This window comes from Rhamphochromis longiceps, linkage group LG11 (assembly GCF_057381845.1).
Source record: "Rhamphochromis longiceps isolate RC_006_pf linkage group LG11, R_longiceps_female_GT1.1, whole genome shotgun sequence".
Classification (NCBI taxonomy): domain Eukaryota; kingdom Metazoa; phylum Chordata; class Actinopteri; order Cichliformes; family Cichlidae; genus Rhamphochromis; species Rhamphochromis longiceps.
The window spans coordinates 4,016,048-4,028,426 of record NC_140567.1 but is presented as its reverse complement, the minus strand read 5'-3'; the positions used below and the strand labels follow the sequence as shown (position 1 = coordinate 4,028,426).

Genomic DNA, 12,379 nt, shown 5'->3' with positions numbered 1-12,379 from the left:
TCACAACCTAAACGGGGCGACTGTGGCTCAAGGGGTTGGGAAGCATATCTGTAACCGGAAGGTTGCCGGTTCGATCCCCGGGCTCTCTGTCCTGGTTGTTGTGTCCTTGGGCAAGACACTTTACCCTACCGCCTACTGGTGTTGGCCAGAGGGGCCAATGGCGCGATATGGCAGTCTCGCTTCTGTCAGTCTGCCCCAGGGCAGCTGTAGCTACAACCGTAGCTTGCCTCCACCAGTGTGTGAGAGTGAATGAATAATGGCATTGTAAAGCGCTTTAGGTGCCTTGAAAAGCGCTATATAAATCCAATCCATTATTAAATACCTACGACAACTTCGTAGTCCGTGTTGCGAAAACATTTTGTTTTTTATTAAATTTCTGTATGCATTTTGTGTATTCCCCAGTTGTGAGTCTACACCAGTCGTATTTCACAGCGTTGTGAACCTGGCCATGAGAGCCAGAGACACAAAATCCAAAATACTGTCTTCAGGGCTCGCAAAATCACTAGCCCGGCGCCCCGTAGCTAGCGATATCTCCAGTCGGGCGACCAAAATCTATCTCAGCCCCGCCCGTTGGGTTATCATATAGCCCAGCTCCGGGACGTCGGGCTAGCGATTTTGCGAGCCCTGGTCTTTAGTTATTAACATTTCAAATGCCTTCATCATTTCAAAGGTAACACAAAATTAGCTGCCTTTCTAGAAAAACACAAAAACTTTTCAAAATTAATTCAAAGTTTTGTGAGTATACAAAACTGTTTACTCCTTCCACTCCCAGGCTTCTAGACTTCTGATTAACCAACATTCTACACTGTTCTTGACAGCATTGGAGTTTACATGTGGACGGAGATATTTTTTTTGAAACTGCGGCGTGGATGGGATTTTAATTTTTTTTAATTAAAATGGGAAATCTCTGTTTTCAAAAATACCTGTGTACGTGTGGACGGATTCTTGTTATGACTTGTGTGTGTGTTAGCCACCAGAATTAACATATCGCACAGTGGCGATCCCAGCTTGCTAAACTCTGACGGTTACAGCAATTAGCCGCTGTAGTGATGACTAGCAGTGTAACACAAACACTATGTCGCTCTCTCTGTGACGTTCTATTTTTTTTTTTTTTTTTTTGTTTATTTTATTTCCACTTACTGAATATGGGACAGACTTGACTGGGGGAAAGAAGGGGAGAAAGAAAGAGGGAAAGAGAAACAGCTGAGAAGAGGGACGGGGGACAAGGGCAAAAACCAACAGAATGAGCAGAAAAAGAAAAAAAAAGAAGAAAAAAAAAGCATATATCAATCACCTGGGTCACCTGCTGAGAAAGAAAAAAGAAAACAAGCAGAAGAGAACAAGAGTAATAGAATAAACAACATCACAATGATATATGGGAATATGACAGTAAATACTAAATATTAAACATTATTGTGCAGCACGTAAGATCAACAGAACACAGTGTGCTTTGAGGTAGGAGCCAAAAAGGGTGTAGTTTGTGGGTGTGATCACCCGTGTGTACACCTGTGAGCATGGACGCGCTTGTTTTTTGTTTTTTAAAAGGTTCCTTCATGTAATGGTGGGTGGCTGTGGCTACAATGTAGCTTGCCATCACCAGTGTGTGAATGTGTGCGTGAATGGGTGGATGACTGGATATGTAAAGCGCTTTGGGGTCCTTAGGGACTAGTAAAGCGCTATATAAATACAGGCCATTTACCATTTTATTTTTAATGATCTGCTAGAGGGTGTGGGGGGGCCACAGCCCCGTCCTCCAGGGCATGAAGCAGGTATGGAGGAGATCAAAACTCCAGACATCCAGAGGCCCCCAGAACACAAGAGACCAAGGAAGACCAACAGAGGGGCAGCCGCGCCACTGTCCCAGAAAGAGCTGAGGAGAGTCCCAGATGAGGGCTCACTCAGCAGCCGCGGAGCAGAAACCAGGGGGAGTTGCAGTGACGCGCCCGTGAGCTCCGCCGGCAGCCAGCCGTGCCTGAGTGACTGAGCCCCAGGCCGAGAGGCCGGGGGCACCCCACCTCCGAAGTGGCCCGAGCAAGCCCCAGGCTCCAGGCCCCGATAAGCGGCCGCCAAGGAGTGAGCCGGTGTGTACCTGGACGCCCATCCCCGGACACAAAGAACCTCCAACGCACCGATGTCTGAGGGAGTCCGCCACTGGCAGGGGAAGTGGTGGTAGGGGGAGATAGGCCTCCATACCTTGGAGGGCCTAAGATGTCCCCAGAGAGGTGGCGCCTGACACCCAACCTGACATATAGACACAGAAATACAGGCACACACATATACAAACATCCATTCCCACCCTCATGCTCTCATATACACTTACTCCACACTCAACCAACGTGGAGACAGACATAAAGAGACGCTGTACACACGATCACACTCCCCAAGCGTACTCTAAGCCCCGGGTCTAGGTACCCTTGCCCCTGGAGGGGGGGAACTGCCCCCAGACCCAGGTGGTGTTACCCTTTTCCCTGCGGTGGGGGGAGGCAGACCGCCCCGACTCCGCAGCAGCAGGGAGGCCCCACACTCCAGACCGCAGTCGGACGGCCAACTCCTCCTCCTAGCCCCCCCGCTCCAGCAGGTCGCAGAGAATGGGGGTGAGAGAAGACTCCAAACCTCCCTCCACCCGCTCATTGTAGTGTTGATGCATGTGTGTGTGCATCTCTGTGACGTTCTAGGAGCTTGTTAAGCCACTAAAAACCCCAGTGTTCTCTACCACATTCCAAATCCGACCGATAACAGCTGATTTCTCCCGACTATGTGCACTTTGTTAGACTATTTTTCAGCTATAGCCATGTAGCTAATACCAACACCAATCACTTTTATTGATTTCACTAAAAGTGATTTGATTTCATTTAGCTAGCAGTGTAAAAGAAAAAAAAAAAAAAAAAAAGGAAAAAACAACATGTGCACTTTGGTGCATGCTGTATGAAATGCATTACAGATTACTTTTTATACAGCACGCAACAAAATAATTCTGTGAAAACCTCCCCAAGTAAAACAAATGTATTTAATTCACTTACCTTCTCACTATGCCTACTAACTCAGTGTCACGGCGGGGTACGCCGGTGTGAAGAGGAGGTAGACCCAGATGCAGACACGGTGGAGACAGAACTAGGTTTCCAAAAATAAAGCGAGCCTTTATTGTGGCTGATGGCATGACAAAAACACTAGAGAACACTGAAACTGGAAAAACTAGAAAGACTAAGAACACTGTGTAAACAAAAGACTATGACACTCTGTGAAAGAACTATGAAAAAACTATGAACACAGAGTAACTAGGCAGGCTATGAAACCGTGACACAATAACGGAACCTATGAAAAGATGAGATGAGGATAACATTTCATTTCATTTATTTATTGTCATTGTCAGAGAACAATGAAATTGCGTTTGGGGCTTCCGTACAACCCGTAAATAAAATAAAGAAGAAAATAATAAATACCCCTTAAAACCCAAGTGTAAATATTTAACCCAGTGTGACTCGAGTGCAATAAGACAATCCTTAGCAACAACATGAGAACATGACAAGTAATGTTCATAAGAAATTCAGACAAAGACCTGAGAAACATGACAAAGTACAACAATGCAACGCGTTCAATATTATTGTACTGTGAGATATGATGTCAGATATGATAGTTATCTATTTAAGAAAGAGGGGGGGGGCAGGGGGGGGAAAGAGAATAAAGATATGATCACCAATGCAGACGATCTGACACCGACTGAGCAGAAACACACGGATTAAGTACACTTAAGGAATGATCAGGGGAAGCGGAATCACATGGGGAAAACAGCCGACAACAATTAACATAATGACAGGACAGGGGACGTGAAGTTAAATACAATAAACAAAAAACACAAGGATCCTTCAAAATAAAACGGGATACATAACGAGACCCAGACATGACTCGAACTAGACCAACAAAGAAAACTTGGACATGAAACATGACAGATAAACACACAAAGACTTAACACAGAAAAACTTCACACAGGGATGAGACAAATGGGGAGCTTGATAAATCATGAATTAAAACTGTAACCTAGGCATGACAGAATGTAACTAGATAAACTGAAATGACACTAGACTGAAAGGAATAACAAAAACATCAAGAAACTCAGAATACTGGGTCACATGACCATGACAGGACCATGACACTCAGAGCCAAAGGTTGCATGTGGCTTAACAGTCTTCCAGAATCTGGCAATCAATTGCGCTCTCCTTAAATAATGTTGTTGTCAAAAGGCCGCGCCTATGTGATTATCCAATCATATTTAGTTGCTCTCTTTGAAAATATTACATCATTTCCGTTGGTGGTCAAATATGATTACAATGGTTTTAGTATACTAATTTAGTCATTTTATATCAATGCAAGAAAAATTAGTAGTTTCAGTATTGTTTATAATTAAGTAAATGGTACTTTATTCAATAATGTAAATAAACAAAACATGAAAGACTTGTGTGGCATTAACTAAATTCATTTGTGCAAATTCAAAATTCTGCCAATTCCCATTTTTCAGTGTAGTTGCTCAAGGAGTTTATCCACCTATAACTAAATAAATAAAAACTGTAGGCTGGACACTTACTGGTGGGACATACACCCATTGTTGCGTCCCACGGCGCAAAGTGACGTTGGTGTGAAGTCTTTTATAAGTCATTTTTGGACTTTCAATTTTGGTCGACTGGTTGTTTTGTAACGCTAGGCAATTTCTTTAATTCAGCATCTGCTAAACATAGAGTGTTGTCGTTGGTAGGACCTCTGTGTACGGGCTATTTATGGTCGAAATATGGCTGTTGTGGATGTCTTTCAAAGTCAAACTTGGGCTCATTTTAGACATCTTTTTTGTAATGCTTCCACATGTATAAGCTCTGTAATTCAATGTTTTCAGGGGGTGGAGGGCACGTTTTCTGTGCAGAAACAGTTACGTGTGAAGGAATGCAGAGTGATCATGGACATCTACAAGATGGCGTGGGCTCTTGAGCTAAAACAAAAGTGAGCAGCTGCTCAGTCGATTTGGAGCAGAAATGACCCCAGCTTGTCACAGACAGTTTGCAGAATGCATGCATCGACGAAGACTGTTGAGCAGATAGTCCATAGTTCATACACACTTGCACAACTTCTAGTACTTTCCATTGCAACTTCTCTCAGAGTAGGTTACCGATCACAATCACACTCACACTCATTTCTCTTGCAAAGCTTTTCACACTAAAACAGGATACTTTTAAAAATGAACCATATGTAACGCAAATTCTCTTTTAAGTAATTTTAAGTAAGTTTTCTAAATACTTAAAACATTTTTGTTTTACATTTTAACAGGGATTTCAATAATATTTCAACACATTTTAATAAATGACATTTTTTAACCTGGTTTAAAACAAATAAGTTGATCAACTAAAAAAAATTAGTTAAAGAAAAACAGGAAAATGTAAAATAACCAAAAATTATCAACATGTACTGAATAAATCAGTCTAACACATAATAGTTGTTTATACATAATCCATATTCATATGTATCATATTGATAAAAACCATGTTAATATCTGTAAATTAAAAAATGTTACATTTATTAATCATGTATAAACGACATCCAAAAAATTTTGTTCAAAGTTAAAGCATTGAACATCATATTCACTTCCAAGTTGGGTCACGGTTGGACGTCTAAATTGTGGAACTAGTTTAGACGTCATGTAGTTGTCCAGAATTGGTCATGGACCAACAGACCCTATATAGACATGATCCACATGTCTATCCAATGTTCAGTGTTTAGTGGGATTTGGAGTGCCTCTTTCACAACGCAAAATCTTTGAACCAGAGTATTAAAATGGACCACAAAAGTGACATACTAAACAGCAGACTGCTTGAGTAAGCAGGCAGGACTGTGATATTTGCCCCTATGAGTGTTAATTTATTTGGAACTCATAAATGGGCACTTACCAGTAGTTTTAAGCACAATCCCAGAGTTTCATGGTTCTCTCCTACAGTAGCTTTCACTTACTTTAAATAATCACTTGAAACGTTTAGACCAAAGCGCCACATATTTCTGGCAGAATTGCACACACATACATACTGGTGCACAATTGGAGTGCAATTGCGTAGAAAGCCTGTAAATGAATGCGCCTCCCCCTGGTGGATAAGATATTACCACTTCCTATTCCTAAATACTGCTTGGGATGTTACTACTCGTGGTTGCATCGTCCACATCGCAGGGATATCGTTACGGTCAGTCATCCGAAGAATATATTATGTGTGATAAACAGGACACTAAGGTGATTGGTCAAAACAGTTTAGGGTGGCCTTACCCATATGGAAAAGATATATATAAATCTTATAAAATTTGTATCTGTCTTGTGTGAAACTTGTATGAAAAGCATACAAGAGTAAAAACAGATATAAGATCCCTTGAAAAATTATATAATGAAACTTGTATGTTTTAGATACTTACTAAAACAATGTATGAAAGTAATGAGAAAGTGGCCACTTTCATGAGTAAATCACATATAGGTTTTTACTATTTCTTTCCCATATGGGTATGCCTGATGTTGGCTCAGACTTCAGTTTCTTCTGCAGATTTCTGGGCATCTCCTTATTTGGAGACGCCACTTCGCCCATCACCATGGCAACCACCTCTTACCCTCCATCAGACCTGCATAAAGAGGATAAGAAAAGGGGGAAGAGCTCCTCTAACCCAGAAATTTACAACTTTTTTTTTCTAACAGAGTCAGGCTCACAAATGTATGTACCTGAGGCCTCCACTAGCAACCCTCCCCTTCATATTCCTTAGAGAAGGGGCCTCTCTCTGTAATGCCTAATATTATGAGAGTAACAGTCTACCTCCAAAACCTCTCCACAATACACTGTGATAAAAAATAAATCCCAGCACTTCCACAACTTGCTATATGTTTAACCAAATTAATCCAAAGAGAAATCTTGCCAAAATGCATAATTTTTGCATTTCATTTGCTGCTTGTATGGAAGCAATAACCCAGAGTAGGCATCAGATCTTATTTAGCTGAACTTCATTCAAATGAAACTAACTGTGGCTCATTTAGTGAATGGGTAGTATGAGCTACATACATACACACACACACACACACACACACACACACACACACACACACACACACATATAGGGAGGCAACAACCGCAGGAGTCCTGCACTGGTTTAAGTATTGGTGATTTTGTTACTTTAATGGAGCTTTTGGTATTGACCCCTATTTTTCAATCATTTTGAGGGGGGCTGAAAAAAGTCAATGCTGATGGATTCCTTAGGAGCTCATATGATTTTATTGGTAAAATAACTAAGAGTGAAAGTTACAAGTTCATATTTTTAAAAGAGATGAACTTTCTGATAGGATTTGAGTTGATTTGAGTTTTTTTCTTTTGAGTGACATTCTTGTCTGTATTTTATAGCAATTGTTAGTGTCATTATGTCAGTGTCTTCCAACTACTAATAAACATCAAGAAGAATGCAAAAAGTAGTATTCCTCCTGAGCAGAAATACTATCATCATCATCATCATCTTAGCACTTTAAAACCAAAGTGCTGAACAACGCAAAAACAAAGAAAAGCAAAATATAGTATAAAATAACAGGAGGCATGTAAGTTTCCCGCCGAGTTAAAAGCCAGTGAATAAAAACAGATTTTCAATCTGGACTTAAAGAACTGCACTGAAAACGTTTGTCTAATATGAAGGGGAAGGTTGTTCCAAAGCATCGGAGCCGCAATTGAGAAAGCTCGATCTCCTCTGAGTTTCAGCCGCGACTTAAGGACTGACAGCAGCAATTGATCGGCTGAACGGAGCGAGCGAGTGAGAACCAGGGTTTTAATAGTTTTGCAATTTTCATTAGTTTTTATTTTTATTTAGTTTTAACTTCAGATTTTCAATTTTATATCAGTTTTAATTAGTTTTTACCAATTGTTTGCTAGTTTAGTTTTTTGTTTTTTTTTAAATCCTTAGTTTCAGTTTAGTTTTGATTAGTTTCAGTTATAGCTTTAGTCGTGTTTGCAATAATTAAGTGTAACAAAATCCCAGTTTCATCATATCAGTCATTCTCTTCTGCTTATCCTTGGGTATGTTGCTATTCCAGCTACCATACCCTGCACCCTGGACAGGTCGCCTGTCTGTTGCAGGGCTAACACGCAGAGACAGACAACTCACATTCCCACCTATGGGTTCTTTAAATAAATAAATGAATAAATAAATAAAGGCAGATGAACAACCATTGATACCAGGCAACTATAAAATGTATATCTTGGCCCCAATGAGACTATTAACTCTTGCAGCACCGGGTGTTCGTAATTTTGGTTCAAGTGAATTGATAAACTTTTTAAATGCAATTGACTCACACAGTTATGTAGATGTCCCCATCCTGTTGTCTCGGGATGCATCACTCTGCCTTGCCTGCACTCAGAAAAATTATGGTTCTTAAATGGTTCTTCAGATGTCTTCATGGTTCTTTAAAGAACCATCATACGTCAAAGAACCTTTTTATTTTGTTGATGGTTCTTCAGCTATTACAAATGGTTCTTTAAAGAACAAAAGGTTCTTCATCCTTAGCAATCTAAGTTTGATGGTGTAAATGGCATAAATATTTATTCACTATAATGAGGCTGTGAATTATACTGTGTGTTTTCTTTGTGTGCATGTGTGTGCGAAGGGAGAGGGCGGGATACCTGGCAATTACCCTTTAAGAGAAGATGGTAGCAAACTGAATATTCAAATAAAAGTTAGAAATATTTGCTTAAAAATATACTGGTGGCAGGGGTGGGGGCCAAAGCCTAAAGACCCTAACCCCCCCCCCCCCCCCCCACACACACACACACACACACACACACACCCCTAACCCCACAAACACATTATGAATATGGTGAGTTAACAAACAGTAGACACAATACACACATTCAAATACTGTACTTTAGTTTTAAATAGCATTACTATTTTCTACTCCAAGGCATTATTTTTGAGATTATTATATATTTTTGAAAATATAGCATAATGATAATACTAGTTATTGTAAACTTTACAAACCACCCAGCAGTATGTAAAGTCAAATTATAAAATACAAGTAAATAACAATTGCAGAACAGAATGTCAGTGTAATGGACACACTTCGTTTTGACAAAGCGCACTGCTTAGGGAAATGATCTGAGTAGTTGTTCATCACTGAGCAATTTGTTAATATGTGTTTCGAGCCAAATAAATGACAGGGAGAGGGAGAGTGACGTCAGAACACGTCATACTATAACCTCCCGGGAGCGGACGGAGGAGGTCAATCGTTGGGATGCGCATGCGCAGACAGAGTGCGCGAGCGGCGGGCCTTGACCTTTCGGGGAAAAAAAAAACACTTTCTCAGGGACGGTGACAGCGAAACGGATAACAGTCTTCAGTACCTGCTGGACTTTGAAGCTGTGGATTCTGGGACTGTTAGAAAAGGTAAAACATTTTCATTAAAACCTTATTACTGTTTTGTTTTTGTTACTCGTCATTGTAGCTTGCTGTTGATGTTGTGCTAACAGTAGCGATTAGCTAGATACGTTAGCCGTTGACGTCAGCGCAATTTAGTATCCAACTGTTTTCCTAACAAAACCACTGTTATAATTAAGTGAAGCTGCTCCCAGCTAATTTGAACCTTTGGCTTCTAAAATATGTGGTTCAATTGTGTGCTGCGTACATAACCTAATGTCAGCTAGACCGAAATTAAAATGTAATATATTGTTAAAGTCACTAAAATGGCGCCTGAAGCCTGTTGTGGCGTGAGCTCTGTGTCTGCTCTAGAAACTCTGAAATCCTGTAGATCTGAGCCGTACATTAAATACTCACATGAACCTGTACTTTGAATTCTGTATGAGCTGTATAAAATGCAGCTATGCATAAGTGTTTTGAATGAATAATTAGATTAGATAACTCTTTATTGTCTAATCGAATTATATAGAAATGAATAGAAATGTGACATGAGAAGGTGTGTCTTTGACTGTTCCTGTATAACTTATTTTCGGACTAGTTGACAAGTTATGCTCCGGTCATTTGATGTTTCCAAGATAGATGTTCTTTTGTAATATAGTTAATTTTTTTGTATATTTCATTTATCCACCATCATACATCATACATACAAGCTAAGAAGAGGTCGTTATACTAACAAGAGGTATCAACGCTGGGCCAAAGTTCAGCACATGGTTAAAGTTTGTAATCCAGCCAGGGTGTAAATATCACTCAGCAGCCAGAGCTGAAGCAGGTAGCATCAACACATAAATCTACTCTACCCGGCGTAAATCACAAGAGCACCTCTGACCAAAAAGCTGTAGATTTTTCTTGTTTGCACAAATTAATCCAGAGTCACATTAATTGTGTTCACAGCGCCAACAAAATGAGGAAGAGGAGGGGCAGAAACACAATTAGGTTGAATTACAATTGGATGGAAGGCGAGGACAAGGAGAAGGAAGCTTAGGATGAGGAGGAAGAGAAGCAGCAGGAGCATCTTTAGGGATCCCTATCATGTCATTGAGGTTTGTTTCATTAATATGGTCCTCTCACAAAGAAAGATGACTTGTTTTAGTTCACCTACTTCCTGTATTAAATAGTGATGTGCAAAATGTTGTGAAAAACCATGGAGCAGGTACGTATAGTGCATCTGCAGGTAAATGAACATCAAATCTCTAAGACAGACTGAAATCTGTATATTTATCACCCTTATGATAAAACCCACGTCAGCCATTGGTTTATGGACTTTGTATTTTGAAGCCTCAGCATCTGCTTTATTGCTGTTGCTATGTTGGGACCATATTAGGATGAGGGATCAGAATCTGGAGTCATGCACACTATTGTTTCATTTAGTGTGTATCCATAAGATTCGTACAGCAGATCCAAGTTGTGCCTTGAAAACAGGAAAGTCGTCTGCATAGAGGAGAACTGTAATAGCAGGCTTGTACACAGTGAGGCTTTGTGCACTCGTTTTACTTCTGTCACCCTGTTTTGATGCAGATTTCACTTGAAATCAGGCAAGAACTGGACTTATTTTTTATAATGTGTTCTTGTGAACTGCTTGTGTATCGCATATGTTTGATTTGACTTTCTGCAAGACAACAGTCGTCCACTGGCCAAAAAAGTTTTCCAAATACCTCCACGTGATCTAGCCTGGATTTAGAAAAGAATAGCACAAAAAATCTGCACCTCCTGCTTCAGATGCAATTTGTGTTTCTGTGTTCAGAGGCAGCGGCGAGAGGGGAGACCTCGGCTCATCCAGCTGGAGAGCCTGACCAGGAGGAGTCGAACATTAACTCAGCTCTTCCAGGGCACCCTGCAGACTCGGCTGCTGGCATCGGCGAGGGATGACGTGAACGCCAAACTGGAGTCCATCACAGGTCAACTGCAGGTATGCGAGTCAGACCTGAGGAGGGTTTCACTTTTCTCTCTTCTTTATAATTGACTCTTTTCTCTCTCTTTCAGCTCCTTGTCTCAGAGTGGGAGGGATTTGAAGCACAAAGGGAGGAGCTTGTCGTTTGGTTGGCTGATATGGATGTCCGCCTGAGTGAGGTTGACCAGCTGACAGGAAACACCAGTGAAAAACTGAAACAAGTGCAGGTGTGGGCTTGTTTTGATATGACATATTTGATATGATACATACGTCAGAGACATTGTCCTAAACTGGACTAACAAAGGACCATGAGTACAACATGAAACGTACATTACATAGCGTAAGGCTGAAGTTCATTGATCATTTTAATCATAAACTTGTTGAAATATTTTTACTGAACATGCAAACATCTGCTGATGAAAATGTGTTGATTTATTGGTCTGTTATGAAGCTATTTCTATTTCTAATGTGTTTTATCACTTTCTGATGTTTTATTAATTAAACAATACATGTATTATTTGTTGTGTTATCTGTAGCTATAGTATTTATATATATTTATTTATAGTATAGCAAATATATTTACTTATTACTGTTTAAAACACTAATATGTGACATGTATTAGTAGTGATGTTGTGCTGAGGGTTAAAATGCCTTTTTGTCTTTTGGTAACTACAAAATGACAATAAACCATTAATATATGTCTATGCTGTGCTCGTATTTATTTTACCCTACTCAAATTCAATTTATGATGCATTTTATTTTGAAAGATTTAAAATGGTTTTTTAAAGAACCACTCAAAAAAGGTTCTTTAAAATGGTTCTTTTAAAGAACCACTCAAAAAAGGTTCTTTAAAATGGTTCTTTTAAAGAACCATTTGAAGGACCTTTTTAAAAATGGTTCTTTAAAGAACCATTTTTAAAAAGGTTCTTTGAAAAACCATTAAAGGTGCCCCAAAGAACCATTTCTTGATGGTTCTTTGGGGCACCTTTAAAGGTTCTTCAATGAACCACTGAAAGAAATGGTTCTTCAAAGAAC

General features: G+C 40.0%; 1 protein-coding gene across 2 annotated transcripts; it reads left to right on the top strand.

The window, feature by feature from the left end:
* Positions 1-9,346: 9,346 nt before the first annotated feature.
* LOC146658432 (uncharacterized) lies at positions 9,347-11,622 on the top strand. Of its 2 annotated transcripts, XM_085421741.1 has the most exons (4): positions 9,352-9,426; positions 10,348-10,496; positions 11,198-11,362; positions 11,437-11,622. In XM_085421741.1, the coding sequence occupies exons 2-4, from the start codon at positions 10,440-10,442 to the stop codon at positions 11,605-11,607; spliced, it is 393 nt and encodes a 130-aa protein (XP_085277867.1). In that variant the 5' UTR covers positions 9,352-9,426; positions 10,348-10,439; the 3' UTR covers positions 11,608-11,622. The 2 variants fall into 2 exon arrangements, 1 of the variants encoding a protein (XP_085277867.1); XR_014913655.1 differs by lacking the exon at positions 10,348-10,496 and having other exon boundaries at positions 9,347-9,426; positions 11,437-11,588.
* Positions 11,623-12,379: the final 757 nt, after the last annotated feature.

Bases quoted from the DNA above. Each gene is read 5' to 3' on its own strand.
- LOC146658432 (XM_085421741.1), top strand. From the start codon at position 10,440: ATGAGGAGGAAGAGAAGCAGCAGGAGCATCTTTAGGGATCCCTATCAT. The intron at 10,497-11,197 runs GTTTGTTTCATT...TTCTGTGTTCAG, and splicing joins ATCCCTATCATGTCATTGAG to AGGCAGCGGCGAGAGGGGAG. The intron at 11,363-11,436 runs GTATGCGAGTCA...TCTCTCTTTCAG, and splicing joins CCATCACAGGTCAACTGCAG to CTCCTTGTCTCAGAGTGGGA.